This window comes from Podarcis muralis, chromosome 17 (genome assembly GCF_964188315.1).
Source record: "Podarcis muralis chromosome 17, rPodMur119.hap1.1, whole genome shotgun sequence".
Taxonomy (NCBI): Eukaryota; Metazoa; Chordata; class Lepidosauria; order Squamata; family Lacertidae; genus Podarcis; species Podarcis muralis.
This window is the reverse complement of record NC_135671.1, coordinates 36,496,165-36,515,987: the sequence shown is the minus strand read 5'-3', so window position 1 is coordinate 36,515,987 and position 19,823 is coordinate 36,496,165. Positions and strand designations below refer to the sequence as shown.

General features: G+C 49.2%; 1 protein-coding gene across 2 annotated transcripts in view; it reads right to left on the bottom strand.

Moving 5' to 3' along the window:
* Nucleotides 1–504: 504 nt before the first annotated feature.
* Nucleotides 505–19,823, bottom strand: part of GRIPAP1 (GRIP1 associated protein 1) — a 65,874-nt gene continuing 46,555 nt past the window's right edge. For both annotated transcript variants that reach the window (XM_028711650.2, XM_028711651.2), the window contains 2 exons: nucleotides 9,379–9,533; nucleotides 505–1,593 (listed from right to left, as the gene is read on the bottom strand). In XM_028711650.2, the coding sequence (XP_028567483.2) occupies nucleotides 1,501–1,593; nucleotides 9,379–9,533 (248 nt within the window). In that variant the 3' untranslated portion in view covers nucleotides 505–1,500. The remainder of the gene's footprint in view (nucleotides 1,594–9,378; nucleotides 9,534–19,823) is intronic.

Genomic DNA, 19,823 nt, shown 5'->3' with positions numbered 1-19,823 from the left:
CTCTGGTTGGCCTCTGTTATTTTCTTCTACCGACAGAAAACCTACATAAGGACTCTAGACGGGCCCTTGGATACCCCATAAGGGATAAAGGAGCAGCTTTTTCTTATAACACCGGGATGAGGAAGAACCAGGGTCACTTTACTTTGGTGATGTGCCTTAAGACCCCACGACACCCCTCTCAAGTCTACGAATGCCACCTCTTTTCAGTGGTAAGGATCCGCTGCAGGGCCAGCAAGTGAAGATTTGCAGGGGGTGAGTGGAGAGGGGATCTGACTCTGGTCTAACCTCTTAAAAGAGAGAGCAGGGTGAACTTAGCTCAGGTGTTGATGCCACACCAGCAAACACAGCATGTCAAGCGCCATTGGAACAGCCCCACCCCCAGCAGCCCTCACCCCTTACCATGAATCCAGGGTGCTGAAAGCAACTTACTCAGGCATAGAAAGAGGGACGCTCAGGCCCTATTTCACCCCCCGCCCTCCTCAAAACAAGAACAACACACAGAGCTGAAGCCAGTCAAAAATCATTGTTTGCATTATCAGTTGCTCAACAATTACAGCCTTGTACAAGTCATTGATACGTTAAATAAAACACACACGCTACCCTCACCCAACAGGGGAGAAAAAGTGCAGCTGGAACCTTGAATGAGCCCCAAGAGTCCGCCCTCCTGGAGACATAAGGGCTTTGCTCCGCTTGGGTCAAGTCCCACCTAGAGGGAGGGAATCAGCACAAATATATATATATATCTATATATATATTTATTTATCTATAATATTTTACCTTTTTATTAACAGCAGCAACAGCTGGACAGAGCTGGGGCAGAATAAGATTCAGGACTGACTGAGCATGCAAGGTGATCGAAGAACAGGGGAAGGGGGTGTTATGAATGAATCAGGAAGGCAGGATTCAGAGACGTAGCTTGAAGAGTCGGAAGCAGACAGAGAGGCTTGGGAGAAAGTTAAACATCCCCAGAGCAATAGTATTTCAAGGGCGGTGCTTGAAATGGCTGTTTACCATGGCAGGAATGCCTCCCATTCTGCTTTGCAGCTCCTCTGTTATTCCCCTCTGTTCACAGAATCCCACCCCACCCCGGGTCAATTTTGAGAACCAAGCTGCAGTTTGCCCTCCAGCCCACAAGGAGTGCTGCTGCAGGAAGGCCACCTCAACCAGTGCTTCTTAAAGGGCCAGCATTTACAGCCTTGAAGAGAAGCAGATAGAGGATAGTCAGTGTGTGTGTTACTTAGGAGAAACAAATCCGTTTCAGGGCAGGGAGTGGGGAGGCCTGAGTTGGGAGGCGGTGAAAGGGCAAACTTGTTTGTTGGCGCAGAGACGGGAAAGACAGCTAGCTGGAGAGGACTGAACGCCTCCCTAAAACAAAACAAGGTTAAGAGAATTGACCCATCGGGAGGGAGGCAGAAGGCGCCAATACCACCCCCCTCTCCCGTGCCAGCAGTGCAGTCGAGGGCAAAGTGAAGGATGGGGCATCACAGGACGGGACTGAGCTCAGACGGCGTCATCCAGGGCAGGCTCAGCGTCAGGGGACGGAACACACTCCTTGCTGAGGCGGACAATCTCCTGGGAGAGCACTTCCAAATCCTAGTGAGGGGGAAAGAAAGGAAGGGGAAGAAGCAAGTCAGCTGAGCCCACGGGAAGACGGTGCCATCATCTGCCACAGGACAAACCCTGCCCATATTCACACTCTGCCCCTGCACAGGTTAATGGTAGACGTTTGCAGCTACTGGTAAAACTCTTAATCTCGGGATCAGGCCCAGACAGGGGGGGGGGGCATATGGGCCACTTGGCCCGGGCCTCCGATTCCGAAGGGGGCCTCGGTCACCGAAAGAAATTGCCAATCAAATACTAAACTTGAATTTGGAAAACGTATTTTCTTATCATTACCAGCTACAGTGGAGAGAAGTTTCGATCTATTAAAATGAATTAAGTCTTTCTTTCGATCAACAATGGCTCAAGAACGCCTAAATGGTTTAGCAATGATAAACATAAACCACGATAAGGTGAAGTTGCTTGCTTTTTCCTGCGTAATTCAAGAATTCGCAGAAAAGAAAGCTAGGAAAGCATTTTTAAATGTAAATACTTAAAATAATCCTTTCCCCTACGTATTTTATTTATTTATTTATTTTTTATAAAATGTTTTATTAAATTTTCTTTCAAACAGTCAGAAATTTACAGAATAAAGAAAAAAGAAAAGAACAAAGAGAAAAAGAAAAACATAAAAACCAACTTTCCAGAATATTTTTACCATTCCAACTGGACTTCCCCACATCTTCCGAACCCTGCGTTCTTTGCAATAAAAACATCAGCAATTTGTTACCTTTTTTCATGTCTTACTGTATCTTTCAAATATTATGTTTCTAAATTCAAAATACTATGTCTCAGTTGTTTGTACCTTAAAATAAACATAATATAGTTATTTCATGTTGTCCACCTCGTCTTTCTTATAACTTAGTTTCCAATTCACCTAATCTAGTTGCTGAAGCAAAAGTTTCCTAATCATACACATTCTTAACATTCATACAGCCCCTACGTATTTTAAAAAAGCACTTTTGTATATCTATATTTTCCATTTTGTCTTTATATGCAGATGCAGTTCAAGGCTTGAAATAAAATTATTTGTCAGCATAACTTTTGTGAAATTTATTTATATACTTACTTATTTATAAGACTTCAGTTATCCCCAGGGTTAAAAAAAGGGGGGCACATTATCTACCTGGCCCGGGCCTCTGCCTGGCTCTGCTCGAGATCATGGATTCAAGCCCCACGTTGGGCAAAAGGTTCCAGCATTGCAGGGGGCTGGACCAGATGACCCCCACATCCCCTTCCAATTCTACGGTTCTGCCAGGCTCCTCCCTGGCCGGCCAGTTTTCTTCAAGCCCTGCTTCTGGTCCATCAGAAGAAATTATGAAATATTGGTATGTCACATGATTAATTTTAAGCAAGAGCACTGCTTGGCAATGAATTGGTCTTTTGCTTTGCATCCCTCAGGTGTGCTTTATTTTGACAATAGTTACTATAAAGCTTAGTATTTATCTTATAAAGCATAGTATTTATATGGCACTTTCCCTATGTTTAAGTTAAAATATGATTACTTCCTTTATTTTGCCTCTAATTTTGATTTAGAAGACATCTGAAGGCAGTCCTGTTTATGGAAGTTTTTAATGTGTGACATTTTAATGTATTTTAAAACTTTGTTGGAAGCCGCCCAGAGTGGCTGGGGAAACCCAGCCAAATGGGCGGGGTACAAATAATAAATTATTATTATTATTATTATTATTATTATTATTATTATTATTATTATTATTATTACTATTATTAAGTTCTGGCTTGCCTCTGAGACACCACTGCCTTAGCTCTCTTTGTCCTCTTCAGGGACGGCGGGGAGGAGAGTCTTTTTTCAAAACAGCAAGTTGTCAACCCCGACAACAGAGGCACAGGCAGAAGCCACAGGCACAAATCTGAGTTTGGGAAAGGAACGCTTGGGAAAGGAAGGAGTCAGTGTGGTGTAGTGGTTAAGAGCGGTAGACTCGTAATCTGGGGAACTGGGTTCGCTTCCCCGCTCCTCCACATGCAGCTGCCAGGTGACCTTGGGCTACTCACACTTTTCTGAAGTTTCTCAGCCTCACTCACCTCACAGAGTGTTTGTTGTGGGGGAGGAAGGAAAAGGAGAATGTGAGCCGCTTTGAGACTCCTTCGGGTAGTGATAAAGCAGGATATCAAATCCAAACTCTTCTTCTCTTCTTCTTCTGCTTCAGTCCCCTGCCCCATAGTCACACCTCGGGTTGAAGTAGCTTCAGGTTGAGTGTTTTCGGGTTGCGCTCCGCGGCGACCCGGAAGTAACGGAGCATGTTACTTCCGGGTTCTGCCGCTCTCGCAGATGCTCAAAATGACGTCACGCGCATGCAAGGAAGCAGCGAATTGTGACCCGCGCACGCCCAGACGTGGGTTGCGTTCGCTTCAGGATTATAGCTGTCAACGTTTCCCTTTTTTTAAAGGGAAATTCCCTTATTTTGAATACGATTCCTCGCAAGAAAAGGGAAAAGTTGGAAGCTATGTTCAGGATGCGAACGGGGCTCTGGAACGGATCCCGTTCGCATCCAGAGGTACCACTGTATTGGGAAAAGATGCCGCTAAGAGGAAACACCAGATCTGAACAGGACACCCTTCTCAGGCTGTGCCTATTGACATTCATCAATGAGATGACTTGCGACCAGAGGCAGGATAAAAACCTTATAAATATCTAAATTCATTATGGGATTATGCAGTTAAAAATTGCTTATTGATCACCATTGGGCTCGAGTTCAGAGGGAAACTCTTTCTTAAAATCACGAGATAAAGAACCAATCACAATCAATAAAAGAGGCAGAGAGAGAACGAACCAAGTGTGGATTTCGATAGCGAAAGGGTCCTCTTGGAGGCAAGCCACGTGCTGTCTCTCAGACCACGCTCCCTTGGCTACAGCATGCCCCCCCCAGGCTCCTTCTGACCAGTGCCTCTTCCAACCACACCACCTGCAGTATGCCTGGCTGGCAGCCTCTTTCCCAGCTGCACAGCGCCCCCTAGAGGCCCCCACTCAGGTCGCCCACACACCTTAATCTGCCCCAAACCCCAAACCCCACACCCCTCCTCCCCAGCACCACATTATCTGTGGATTTGCACCCCCTGCAACACGCCCACCTTGTCTCCAAGACAGCATCCTCCCTCTGCCCCCCCCCCCGCTGCACTGACCGCTCCTTTGCAGCCCCAACCTTGACAGTCCGTCCTCTGAAGCAGCTCTGCTCCCCCCCCATCCCTCCCCACTCAGATGCAGCTATAAATAGCCGCCTCTTTCCGCTGACATCACTCTTTCGTCCCCTTGCTCCATTAGGACGTTGGAAGGATCAGATTCTACATCAAGTTAATATTGAAAAAGGAAAGGGGGGGGGGGGAAGGCCAATATGCTGCAAAGTCTTTTGCTGGGGCGGGCTCCCTCTCGCCTCTCCCCATAGCCTGTGTTTGTGAGCGCTGGTGATTAAAACAGGTGAGCACATGAACGGCCTTGCGGGATCAGACTTAAGGTCTACCCAGCCCTGATTGCTAAGCAGCCGTCAGCCAGATGCTGCTGAGAAACTTGTAAGAGCAGGGCAGGGAGACTGACGTCCGCCCGCTGCTATGTCCCCATCAGCTGGTATTTGGAGGTACACTGCCTCTGAACATGGAGGATTCGCTTAGCTCTCGTGGCTGTTAGGGGTGCATTGGAAGAGATATTTCCCGCCCCCCATAAGCTGCTGCAAGTTTTCCAAAGGGAATAATACAGTGGAGTGGGGAGAAAACCCCGTGCATATGCTCAGAATATCCTATACTGTGGTTAAGTACTTAGTTAAGTACTTAGTTCCATATTCCTTATCACCGCCCCAAAATCCCCTCCCTACTCATCAAAAAATAATATGCTAGGGAGAAAGGCTAGCCAGGGGTCAGAAAACTTTTCCAGCAGGGGGCCGGTCCACTGTCCCTCAGACTTTGTGGGGGGCCAGACTATATTTTTGGGGGGGAGGGGGGAATGAACGAATTCCTTTGCCCCACAAATAACCCAGAGATGCATTTTAAATACAGTGGTACCACGGGTTAAGTACTTAACTCGTTCTTGAGGTCTGTTCTTAACCTGAAACTGTTCTTAACCTGAAGCACCACTTTAACTAATGGGGACTCCCACTGCCGCCGCGCTGCTGGAGCACGATTTCTGTTCTCATCCTGAAGCAAAGTTCTTAACCCGAGGTACTATTTCTGGGTTAGCGGAGTCTGCTGCTCCAGAGAAGCGGACACGGAGCAATGGATTCAAACTACAAGAAAGAAGATTCCACCTAAACATTAGGAAGAACTTCCTGACAGTAAGAGCTGTTCGACAGTGGAATTTGCTGCCAAGGAGTGTGGTGGAGTCTCCTTCTTTGGAGGTCTTTAAGCACAGGCTTGACAACCATATGTCAGGAGTGCTCTGATGGTGTTTCCTGCTTGGCAGGGGGTTGGACTCGATGGCCCTTGTGGTCTCTTCCAACTCTATGATTCTATGATTCTATGTAACCTGAAGCGTCTGTAACCCGAGGTACCACTGTATATGATGCTCCTCACCCTTAGGTGGGATTCTGAGTGGCTGGGTCTCGTGCCCAGGCTCTCACTGCCCCTTCTCAAGGAACGCTTGTGCAGGATCTGAGCATTTATGGCTCTCCGAGCACAAGGGCTGGGGAGGGCACTAGCGTCCGCTTCTTCTCTCCCCCACCCCTCTGCATCTTCCCGGGGTGAGGAGGGGCCAAGAGGGGCAAGACCCAGGACACAGCACCCCCGCTGCCATGCCAGAACGGACCCCCCACCCGCCCCCATTCAAGGCTGTGGGGACAATTTCTGCCCTGCGCACCCTGTCCTGTTCTGTTTGACTGCTCAGCCCCAGAGGCAGCCTCGCCGCGGCCCAGGGAGAAGCCTCCCTCTCTGGTTTTGGGTGGTCACCCATTTGTGACACGGGGAGAGAGGCGGCTCCAGCCCCAGCAGATCTCTGGCACAAGGAAGCAGCAGCAGCGGCGGCTGCTCCTCTGCAGCTCAAGGTCACCACGGCTCGTAATGGGGAGGGAAACCTGCTACTCCCTCAGCTGCCGCTCGGTGCCAGGAGCCAGGCTCCCGCTCGCCTCTTCAGTTCCCCTCGCAGTCACCTTGACCTGCATCCCGAGACCAGGAGGATGGAGAGAGGCAGCGGGAGGGCAGCTGCGGGAGCCCGGCCCCCGTGGGCTCACGGCAGGAGCACCCGGAAAAGATGCCAGCGTCCCAGGAGCTGCCAGCTGCCCTTATTCGCCAGGGGGAAATATCTCCCCATCTCCCGCAGCTGTGGAGCTGCTCCCCCTTCCGCTGCTCGCTTTCAGCTCTCAGTTGTTCCTTAGCGGCTGTACCAGCCCCATGCATGTGAAATCAGGGGTGGGACGGAAGCGGGCTTATGGGGAAGGGCCCTGGGCCCCTGCTGCTGGTTCACTGTGATGGCCACCTCCAAGCTGGCCCCTTTGCCACCCTGCTTGCAATCTCTCTGGAACGGGGTCGGCAACCTGCGGCCCACAAGAGGTCCACGGGGGTCGTCTAAACGGCCCACAAGCCGCCTCTGAACCAAGCTGCCCACTCAGCGAGTCCCCCCGCACTGCACTAAACCAGCACAGCGCGGAGTGGGGACTCGCTTCCGTGCTGCCGGCCCACGGAGCGATCTCCGCAGGCGTGAAGCAGCCCAGGCGAGGTAAACCTTGCCGACGCCTGGTGTGGAACCACCCCAAGTCCTGACTGGCCTCCATTTTGCAGTTGCATGTCCCTGTTAAGATGCAGCAGGACTCTCCTCCCACTGACCCCACCTTCTGCTGCTATTTGCTGGGATCCCTCCCTGGAGAATTTGCCCCAGCCAATCCATTTCTGCCACTGTTAGTCCCTGGGGGGCTAGGTGCTCCAATAAGGCTTCCTCTCTTGACCCCATGCAATTCACATGTGCCAACTGTTCTGGGGGGGAAATACCCGAAAAACCCTACTAGCTCAGGTTGTGTGCTTCTGAGCATGTGCAGAGTTCCTTTTCCACACAAGGAAGAGTCTAATAATAAGAAGCAGAACTGTGAAGGGAGAGATTCCATCAGGCAAGGCCTTCCACCTGCCTTGCCCCACCCTCTAGTCTGCCTCTCAATTTGTATTGTATTATTTTATGTACTGTGGTTTGCCATTGTTTTATTGATTATAGTTTAGAAATTATTTATTGCAACTGCTGAGTTGATTTCTGTTTAACTTTTATATGTTGTTATTATTATTTAATACTATTCTAATGGTTGTTGAACATTACTTTTTTGATATAGGTTACCTGTTTTAAAGTTATGTTTTATTATCACATTTTTCTATTGCATTAGATTGTTATAAGATGTACGTTTTTTTTTCCTTCAGCTTGTAAACTGCCTTGAGTATTGTAAGATAGAAAGACTGTATACAAATTTAAAATGATGATAAAAAATTATGATGATGATGATGATGATGATGATAATATACTGCCCTTCATCACAAGACCCCAGGGTGGTTCATAGGATAAAATACAAGGTAAAAACACAAGTTAATAGTTAAAACAAAAACAACAAAACAATAACAACAGATCTAGGGGCAAAGTCTCTCTAAGAACACAAGAAGAGCCTACAGGAGCAAGTGTGGCCCCAGCATTGAGCAGTGCTGTCAATTAGCCCAGCCAGGTGAGAGCACAGAACCCAGCTGATGCTGTATGCAGGGGGAACTGAGTCAGATAAGCTGGTACCTCCTCTAGGAACTCCCTGGTCCTCCTCCGAAGGACCCTCATCCTATGGTAAAACTGCTCCTGGGCTGTACCATTCCAAACTGCTGGTAGCAGCTGCATAAAGGCATGATTTCTGCCCCTCCAAAAAGTTAGCTAGGACTTCTAACTTTCTCCCTTGCATTGTAGTCCATTCTAGTCCAACCCGCTACAATGCAGGAACATGCAGCTGTCCCATACAGGGATTGAACCTGCAACCTTGGCGTTATCAGCACCACACTCTTTATCCAGGCTGATGTGTGTTCAGAAACTTGCCCATGATCCTATATACAGGCAGATCGCTGGTTTCCTTGACGTGACTGCAACTTTACGTGGAATTGCGAAAAATAAATACATAAACGCAAAGGGGGAGGAGGGGAAGAGGAAGGGGAGATGACTGGCAAACCCATCCGCTACTGGGAGAGCATTTGGGTGTGGCTGGAGAGTCAGTGGAGCAGAGGAAGTTGCAGAGAATTTTGGAGGTGCATGGAGAGAGTTGTGGAGGAGGTTGGAGAGTCATCAGAGGAGAGTTTGAGGGATGTGCTCGTTGTCGGGGGTTTTGTTTTGTTTTTCTGGCTTTGCACAATAGCCTGGAATGTAACCCCATGAAAGATGAGATCTATCTGCACTATGTTAATGGAAACTTTCACTTTGGACCGGGGAGTGGGGTTCAGGGCTGGCTATTGCTTTGCTGTCTTCTCTTGAAGAAGAAGAAGAAGAGTTTGGATTTGATATCCCGCTTTATCACTACCCGAAGGATGCTCAAAATGGCTAACTTTCTCCTTTCCCTCCCTTCCTCCCCGACAACAAACACTCTGTGAGGTGAGTGAGGCTGAGGGACTTCAGAGAAGTGTGACTGGCCCAAGGTCATCCAGCAGCTGCATGTGGAGGAGCGGGGAAGCGAACCCAGTTCACCCGATTACAAGTCCACTGCTCTTAACCACTACACCACACTGGCTCTTGACTCTGCCGTTCTCCTGGAACCGGCTCTCATCTCTAGCGCCCTTGGATAATGCCTTCCTCAGGTACACACCTCACCCGCGATCCCCAAGGCTGCGCCCACAAACCTTCTGCAAGTGCATGTTTTTGGTCAGTTGCTCCTCCAGCATGTTCTGAAGCTTCTTGTTCATCTCCCGTACATTCTCATCTCCCGGCTTCACCAGGTCCCGCAAGACGCTGCTCAGGCTGCTGCGGTCGACTTGGCCGTGGGCCCCCGACACGTCTGTCAGAATTGGGCGGAGGGGAAGAGAGTCAAGAGAGAGAGAGAGAAAGGAAGTGGGTGTGTTGTGGTTTGAAGGGCACCTCAAATTTAGTTCTCGGGGGTGAGGGGACAAACCTCTGTCAGGGCTGTACCATTTGTGAGAGCAAAGGGGGCCACACACGACTAGGTGCTCCCTAACCCAAAAACAGTTCTCTGTGCACAGAAAGCTAGCATGTCAGGACTCTGCTAGAATCCTGCTCCTTGACAACTACCTTTCTATAGCCCCATCTGCACCATACATTTAAAGCAGTATCAAGCAACTGTAAACAGTCATGGCTTCCCCACAAAGCATCCTGGGAACTGTAGTTCCTTAAGGGTGCTGAGGTGTTAGGAGACCCTTATCCCCCTTGGGAAGGGAGATTGATTATTAAACCACACTGGGAACTGTAGCTCTGTGAGGGAAAGAGGGGTCTCTCCTAACGACTTTCAGCTCATTTGAGAAACTACAGTTCCCAGGATTCTTTGGCAGAAGCCATGACTGTTGAAAGTGATTTGATATTCAACGTATGATACGGAGGGGACTTGTGTAGAAGACGTACTTCTCTCCAACATCAGTGTGAAGTAGCAGCACCGGACACAGGTCTAGCAACTCAGAGAGGGAGAAAGAGACTGCAAAAAGCCACGTCAGGAAATCTGGTGGAATCTAGCAGAAGTTCAGTGCTAATTTTAAATTGTCCCCAGGAAAAAAATCCATTTGCAACCCCATTTCCACTCGCAATTCAGAGAATTCCGCCATGTAATGTCATGTGATGAAAGGTGGAGCGGCGTCCCAGCCTACAGTTCCCTCCCACCATTTGAAATCTGGACTGCCAAAGTTCCGTAACGCAACCGGTAGCGCAGTGCAAAAGGGGAAATGCTGGAAAATGGGACAGAAGCACTAGTACTATAACTTGTAAAATGCAACAAACGTCATGCCCAGGACTTTCAGACAGCAGCCTTGCTCCAGGTCCCTTCCTGTGCCACCTCCCCACTGGAGCCAAGACTCCCAGGCCATTCTGCAGGGCTCTTTCCCCTGGAGACTCCTAGGAAGTGCATTAACAAACACGGTTTCAGGTCGATACTGGCTGGCCTTCTCCCCCAAGCTGCTGAGCTGGTTTTATAGTTATTTTATTGTCAGGGTTTCCATATGACTGTCTGCTTACTGCAAGCTACCTTGAGGACTTCTTGGCCATTTCTCCAAGGGGAGTAACAAATACCATGAGATACCCTTGAGGAAAATAATTTCCCCTTTCTCTTCTTAGGCCCTTCCTCCTCTGAGTGATCCCAGGGATCATGCGGGAGGCACGAGGCAATTGCAGCATCAGATTTGCTTGTGTGACAATGTTAAAAAGCCAGTTCAGAGTGAAAGCAGGCCATGCTATCCCTCACTCTGAATGAGCATTGGGAGGGAGATGTGCTGAAACAATCTCACCTTTGTTTGCAGGCCCCTATGCCTAGAAAAACCACCAAAACAATGAGCGTTTTCCCCCCAGGGGCAACACAAACACGCACTCCTCTCCTGCTAGTGGGTGTTACATTAAGTACAGTCATACCTCTTGTTACGTTCAGTTCAGGTTACGTCTTTTCAGGTTGTGTCCCACAGCGACCTGGAAGTACCGGAAAGGGTTACTTCCGGGTTTCACCGCTCGCGGATGCGCAGACACGCAAAATGACGTCACGCGCATGCACAGAAGCCGCGAATCGCAACCTGCACATGTGCAGGCGCGGGTTGCATTCCGTTCAGGTTGCGAACGGGGCTCCGGAACGGATCCAGTTCGCAACCAGAGGTACCACTGTATACTAAAAACAACAACAGTGACACCCACCACTTTCCTCCCATCACCTGCTCCTCCTTTCAGAACTGGCAGCCTGCAGCTGAGACGTCTCTCTCCAAAACCATCACCTCCTTTGCTCTCTAACCATTGCTCACTGCCCTCTTCTCCAGAGCCTGGGCCTGCTCTGATCTCCTTAGGGAGCTGACATAAATTTGGGGTCTTTCCCTGAAACCTGCTCAGCCACGAAATTAGCAAAACAGCAGGGGAACAGATAACAGCAGCCACCCATCCTCTCTGCCCCCACCCCAAGAAACTGGCTTCAAACAGAAAAGAAAAACTGCGGAAGAGGAACTGAATGAGATTCTTAACTCGTATGCTAGAAGGAACAGCCAAGAGGCCTTCCTGCTGTTTTGCAACTTCTGTGAGTGGGAAGGCAGGCTCACCGGATGGATGACGATGACATGGCCCCCATTAACACCACAGCCACTGCCTGGACTGGTGGCGTTAGGCAAACAAGCAAGTTGCAAGCAGGGCACAGGCTATGACCAAGTACAAGGGCATCATAAAACACACACACACACACACACACACACACACACACACACACACACGTTGCTTTGGAGCCTGTTTTCAAAAACAGAGCTGAGCTCTGGATGAACTAGCAAGAGCTTCCTCTGAGCTTGTGCAGAGTGCTCCCTCTTCACCACTGAGTAACCACACTTGGGGACCACATGTCTGGGGATATCAGGGAATGAATGGCCACAGGCTAGATGCAACATCATCAAGTCGAGCCCAGAGATGTCAAGTGGTCAACCAGGCTGTGTGGTAAAACCGTGATCTGTGAGTTAACAAGTACAGTGGTACCTCGGGTTACATACGCTTCAGGTTACAGACTCTGCTAACCCAGAAATATTACCTCGGGTTAAGAACTTTGCTTCAGGATGAGAACAGAAATCGTGCTTCGGCGGTGCGGCGGCAGCAGGAGGCCCCATTAGCTAAAGAGGTGCTTCAGGTTAAGAACAGTTTCAGGTTAAGAACAGACCTCCGGAATGAATTACTTAACCCGAGGTACCACTGTACCAAGTTTCAAGAAACCAGAACCTGGAATTTACTGCCCATCTCCACCCAACAACCTGCTGGGTTTCATCCTGGTTCTGTCTTGGTCTACCAGATTCCTCTAGGTTCCATGTCTTGACCCATCACCCCTGGGCTTGACCCCACTTCTACTCCTTCCTATGGGGCCGGTTATTTTAGAATGCAAAAGTTCCAACCAACTTCCATGCTAGCCCTGGTTCTATGCACACAGCTCTATTCCAAGCAGCTGCGAGGACGGAGCTTAGATGGCAGCACCCTCTGTGCTTTGTAATAAGTACTTGAAAGAGTCGTAGAGAAAAGGCTACGGCTGAGCACCAGGATTCCTGCGCTCTTTCTGCAGGCATCTCCCCCCACTGCCCCAGTAGCTGTCCGTTGCAGTTTGCGCCCTTGATTCCCCAGACTGATGCCGAGCTAAAGTAACCCTGACAACTAGATCGATCCCACCTGCTCTCCCTGCTCTGCAGCTTCAGCACTCATCAGCCGGCCTGTCTCTCAAGGCAGAAATCCTTCCATCCCTTGGCTGCGCCGTCATGCGTCGCTCACCCCCGCAACGCCCCTGCCTTACACAGGACAGGAAGGAGCCAGGAATCCTGACTCCCGGCCTCCGCTCCTTCCGCCACCAAACCCAACTCGTACGCAGGATCGCCTCCGACACCCTTCGGTTCACCCTGAGTGACTACCACAACCACTCCGGTCTCCCTTGCGCACAATTGTCAACGTGAGTTATGATCTCCGTGGCGCCCTTCCCCAGGGCTGAGTATAGGCAAGTTTAAAAATTAAAATTCTCCACTGTTAAACGACAACAACAAAAATCCTAATTCTGCAGCCTGCAAAAGTCATGTACCGCAACCCCACACGGGCCCACCTCTGCCTGTTAGCATTCACCGAAAGGTGGGAGGAAACTCAGCCCTTTGCCCACCCTGAAAACAGTCTAAACTAACAGAAGGTTCTGCCAACCTGAGCATGAAGTCTGCCACAGCTAGGAAGCCGCTCTTTAGGGCAGGATAACAGGTGCATTAGCATTTGGGCTGCTTGCCTGCCAAAACTTCCCTCTGTGCTGTGCTTAACTGCTGTTGATAAAGAGGGCAGACCTGCAGCAGCATTCAAATGACTAGGTGTGTCTTAAAAGCACTCAGTGAAATCCCTGCATCGCCTCCCAACAGCCCAGGCAGCTCATTCACCTTCAAAATCACCCCTACCATCCAGTAGGGGTCGCAACCTCTGAGTCCTCCTGCTCAAGTCGGCCAGTGTGGGGCTTCTGAGTGCAAAACCCCTTTCTTCCCACTGATGTTATCATCTGCCCCCCACCCCACCCGCAATTTGTTTTGTTTTTGATTTTTTGCAATGGAGATATGAAATCTTTAAAGGACCTGTATATGTGCATTTTGGCTGACATCATGCTGTACTAAAGCAGAGGCGTCACAGAAACAGAACAATTCAGGCCTGATATATCTATCTATTCCCAATATATCGTATGCCTCATTGCCAAACTGCATCACTTGTTCAATCTCAAATCGTTTTTCTTTTGGTTTGGTTTGTTCCATGGATCTCTCAATAGCATTTTTTAAACCTAAGTTGGAAACATTTAATTGTCAATGCTTTTTTTTTTAACAATGGGAATGGAAAACCACCAATATTTTGTTTGTGGCACCCTTAGTGTCGCTGCTTCTCTCTCTCCCCCCTCCATCCTCCTAGCTGATGAGTACATTGACATCAGGCCCACTTTCCTCTGGCTAGTCCCAGAGTTCACAAGCCTGGCCCGCTCTCACAAGCTTTAGGAATAATGCCTAGAGCAGTGTTGAGCATCCTCGGGTCTCCAGCTGTTGTTGGACTTCAACTCCCAGCATCCCTGACCACTGGTCCTGCTAGCTAGGGATGATGGGAGTTGTAGTGCAACAATAGCTGGAGACCCACGGTTGAGAAACACGGCCCTAGAGTATGAGGCACTGTCTGCCCCCGCACAATTCACCAGGCTTACCATCCTTTCCCTGGACCCAGCCTCCCACCTGAAACATCTCACTCTCCTCTTAGCCTCCTATCTGCAAAGCCCAAATCCACTGAACCCGCTCCCCTCCCAGAGATGGGGCAAGAGGGAACCTCAGTTCAATTATCAAAACCTAAGGTAATTGCCTGAGGCTAAATCCATCTAGTTTATATTGTAGGAGAGGTAGAAATAAAAGAGGAGTTAATTGGAGAGAGAAACACACACACACACACACACACACACACACACACACACACACTGAGGACTCCTGGGGCAGCGGGGTCAAGTGCTTGGAGCAGAAGGGCCAGCAGTGACTTCTGGGTTCAGTTACAAAGATTTGGAGGACAAATCTGCCTGAGAATGACAGGCAAAGGCAGAAGGAAGTGGCACAAGATGCAAGAGGAGGAGGAGGAGGTTTGTATTTTTAGCGTTCATGAAATATTCACTGGCTGGGCTGTGTGTTGCCAAGCTGAGGCGAAGGCGACCCTGCGCAAGCTATTTATAACCGGCTCCTGTTCCCTGCCCGCGGCGCAGTTCTGCGTGGAAGTATGGAAAACTTATCCACAGCCGCTCAAGAGGACCCACCACCCCGGCTGCCGGATTTTTACCTCCAAGCACAGGAGAGGCCCTTTGCACGTCGCCCCTCAACATCGCAGGACCCTCTCTCTCTCGCCCTTGGCACTGTGGCCGAGTCCAACACCATTGCTCTTTGGCAAGTTCAAGTGGGACACAGGAATGGCAGCGGGATCACAATGGGGCGAGAGTAGGGGGCAGATTCTTATAGAAGGGGGGGAGAGAGGGGGGGCTCAAAGCCAGGGAAAACAAAGCAGAACGGAGGAGACAATCCCTGTGTGAATGCTATGTGGGTTTGTGGGGCTGGGGGACGGATTGCAGTCTGTCGGAGAGGGGCTCTGGGAATGAGAATCTCATGGCCTGGCTTCTTGCTCCAACTGACTTGCCAAGTGAATCTGCTGAGCCCGCACATTCTCGTGCCAAGAGCAGAGACTCGAGGGCCACCTGTGCTTTCCACCTTGGTGCGCAGAAAGCGGGACAAAAAACCAAGAGAGCTCTCCCTGGATTCTCCTCCTGGCTGCACCTTCCACCTATAACGGAACATCCAATCTCCAAGTCATGCAAGACTTCAGAGCCCTGCTCCTCCTCCATCTCTCTCCCTCTTGCCAAGGAGGAAGCCCACGAAGCACAGAGAAGACACTTCATTAAGAGATACGGGGGGGCTTCTGCTCTCTCCACCCGCCCTAAAGTGAAGCTGAAGTTCCGAGCCATTGTCTCCCTATTTCAAACTATCCCCAAACTTGTGGAATTTCCACTTCACTGGTAGCCGGAATAAAACCAGAGCAACTGCAGGCTGTGGTCAGATCCTTATCTGGGGCCCAGCCCCCTTTCCCCCAAGTTGGTTGGGACTATAGTTCTGTATAGGCTATGGTTCTGCAATCACACAGCAGAGCCACAGAATCTGGTGGCAGATGCAAATTTCAGTAGCATGAGATTTGCAGCTTTGCTTTAAATTTTTGTTAAGGGAAAGAAGCTTCTAGTCCCTAAGGCTGCTGGAGTGAAAGTTTGGAAGGCATAAGATAGAGGGAGGGAGGAGCATAAGATAGAGGGAGGGAGGAGCATGGAGGAGGATCTCCATTCGTCAGGAAATGGGGCTTCATTGCAATGCAAAGCATATTGACTCTATAAAAATTATTATTATTATTATTATTATTATTATTATTATTATTATTATTATTATTATTTCACTTGGAGTAGCAGAACGCATCATGCAAACAGATGCAAATCCCTTTTGGTATAATTTATGCAGGTTGTGGAAATGTTCTTCCGTCAAGGCACAATTTTCAGCCCCATCCCCAACAAAGCATCTTGGTTAAGACTAATTGGTTAAGCCAAGGGACCATGATCCCCAAAAACCAAATTGGGAACTCCGAAAGCTTCAACAAGCTTTGGGAATGTTCCAGGTGGAATGCTGGCAAGGGTGCCGGAAGTATGAGAGAGGAATTTTTAAAAGATCAGTGGAATCAAACTTGCAAAGGATCTGAAGGCTCTCTTATATCAAAGAATCCTGGCTGAGGGCCGTGTCGGCGGCCCTCACATCAGCCCCCTTTCACATCAAGGGTAATTTCACACCACACAAGGCTTGATGCCTCAGTCAGGTTTCTGATGTGAATTCAAAACCTACATTGGCCACGATGCACATTGCATAACCAGAGCCTCTAGTGCACTCTCTCTCTTACACATTAGCCATGCAGGTAACATGCGGCCATCGAGACATCCCACCACCACCATCCAGAGGGCAAATGGCAGCAACCCAGAAGCTGTGAAAGCCGCATTACCAATGATCTGCTCTCTGAAAAGCAACATTAAGCAGGAATTCTGTCACAAGGATTATTTGATGTCAGAAATGTGGGGAGTTAACATGCTAAGACATCAGTTCCATCCAGCACTGAGCACAGAAGCAGCTTATTCAAGGCAGCAGGGATGCCCAGATCTTACTTCTCTCCATGATTTGCGTGTGTGGATGTAGAGAACGAAGACCCCACAGTTCGTGAAGCTGGGGATCCTATCTGAAGCTTAATACTGAACTCATGTTCACACCCACACAGGGTTCAGTCCTCTCATCCTCGCGGCAAAATTATACAGTAGAGGAGAAGGAGTGAGACATGGGTGGGCAGCAGGGGGGAAAACGGGCAGATCTATTTTTATTTGTACTTATTTCATTTTTACCCTGCCTTCCCTCCACAACAGACCAAGTCACGGCTGCAAAGATGGGAGTTCCCAGGCAGCCTCCACACACAGGCCACTGTCTGGACCTGCTTCATCCTGTACCATTAGACCACCTTGTGGGACTGAGGACGGCTGGCCTGGGACTGAGCTGTCGAGTGGAGTCACCTCCCAGAGGGCCTGTAGCAAGAACCACAACTCTTTCAAGCTTATTTCTGCAACCACATGGGCTAGAAACTTGTAAGGAAAACAAAATTATTATTATTATTATTATTATTAATAATAATAATAATAATAATAATAATAATAATAATAATAATTTATTTATACCCCACCCATCTGGCTGAGTTTCCCCAGCTACTCTGGGCGGCTCCCAGTCGAGTGTTAAAAACAATACAGCATTAAATATTAAAAACTTCCCTAAACAGGGCTGCCTTCAGATGTCTTTTAAAGATAAGATAGCTACTTATTTCCTTTCCTGTGGAGGGCGTTCCACAGGGCGGGTGCCGCTACCGAGAAGGCCCTCTGTCTGGTTCCCTGTAACCTCATTTCTCGCAATGAGGGAACCGCCAGAAGGCCCTCGGAGCTGGACCTCAGTGTCCGGGCAGAACGATGGGAGTGGAGACGCTCCTTCAGGTATACTGAACCGAAACCGTTTAGGGCTTTAAAGGTCAGCACCAACACTGAAAAGCCAGGACTTTAATCTACAGAACGTTGAGGAGAGGTGTTAAAAGCAAGCCCTCCAGCAGATCCTGCAGACTTTGCAAGGCCTGCAAGAGAAGCTGCAGAGAGCCGAAAGGGCAGTGCAAAGGAGACAGAGAGACCTGGGATAGCTGCGCTGCACATGGTTCCCTTTGAACCAGTGAAGCCGAGTGGGAACAGCCCTTTCCTCCTGCCTTTTGTCTCTGCCTGGTGATGGGAAGTGGCGCTAACAGGGTTTGACAGCAGGTCCCCACGGGGGCTGTCATTCCGGCTGCTGCAGGGGGAGGGGCCTGCCCCCTCGGCTTCACCGATGGCACAGAAAGGTCCCTACCGCAGGCCCGGCCTGTCACGGAAAGAACGCAGAGGTGGGAGGGACAGGGACACGGGCGAGGAGGAACAGCCACATGCAGGCAGGGGACGCTTCAAAGGGCTCTTTCCAGCTCCACCCCTCTTCGTGGCCTAGCTTCACAGGCCGAAAAACCTTCCCAGCGCTTAAAAGAGGATATCTGCACCCTACCCAAAATACGTGCAAGGCTGCTAACGTAGAGGCCACGGTTCATGCCTGCTGCCCAAATTCACTCTGTGCCCGTCAACAGTCAAATATGCAAAAAGGGGGAGCTGCTAATACAGTGGTACCTCGGGTTAAGAAATTAATTCGTTCTGGAGGTCTGTTCTTAACCTGAAACTGTTCTTAACCTGAAGCACCACTTTAGCTAATAGGTACTATTTCTGGGTTAGCGGAGTCTTTAACCTGAAGCGTATGTAACAGAGTCTTTAACCTGAAGCGTATGTAACCCAAGGTACCACTGTACATGCAAGGCTGCTAACGTAGAGGCCGCTAACGTTCATGCCTGCTGCCCAAATTCACTCTGTGCCCATTAGCAGTCAAATATGCAAAAAGGGGGAGTGCTAATACAGTGGTACCTCGAGTTACAGACGCTTCAGGTTACAGACACTTCAGGTTACAGGCGCTTCAGGTTACCAGGAATAGTAACCTAGGAATAGTTACTATTCCTAACCCAGGAATAGTTAAGAACTTTGCTTCAGGATGAGAACAGAAATTGTGCTCCGGCGGCGCGGCAGCAGCAGGAGGCCCCATTAGCTAAAGTGGTCTTCAGGTTAAGAACAGTTTCAGGTTAAGAACGGACCTCCAGAACAAATTAAGTTCTTAACCCGAGGTACCACTATATATGTGTACACCTACCCGTTCCCCACAAGCTTGAGTTCTGCAAATACGACCAGTTTGAAATGATTTAGCTTCTTCCGATTTACTCTGCGCCCCACGCTTCAGGAAGGGACAAGGCTTTCTTAAGAGGTGGGGGACAGGCTGAAGGCAAAGCATCGCTCCCATGGAATGGGCAGGCAGGTCTGATTTGGTGGGAAAGTTGTGCGTGGCTGGACCGCCCCCCCCCCATAGCTTCAGGCCTTTAATGAAATGTCACAGGTGTGCCAGGAGATGAACCTACAGAAAGACATTTCCCAGGGCACCAGTGTAACATTTAAAGGGCACCTCCGCTTCCATTCTAGAGTGTGAAGTGTGGAATTTTTACCATCCTCTCTCTTCCCTGGTGTACAAGAGGGATGGCCCCATGGTGGAAGAGAGAGGTTAGCCAAAAAAGGAGGTGAGGCGTCAAAGTCTCAGGAGACCCCTCTGAGATCCATCTTCTTCCCCAGTTTTAGCCAACGTTATCCACACACCCTTGACATTTCCCCCCCCCCCCCAGCAGCCATGATGTTGGTCTTTCTTTACAACGAAGTTGAGACATGTCAGATTCTGGACTTGTAAGCTAGCGTGGGGAGGGGACTCTAACTATAACACTATTTTTGTTTATGATTTATGTTATTTCTTTTATGGGTGTATATACCTAATAATAAAATATTTCCAAAGCACCTTCAGTTTCTCCTAAAATCTATGTACAGTGGTACCTCGGGTTACATATGCTTCAGGTTACAGACTCCACTAACCCAGAAAAAGTA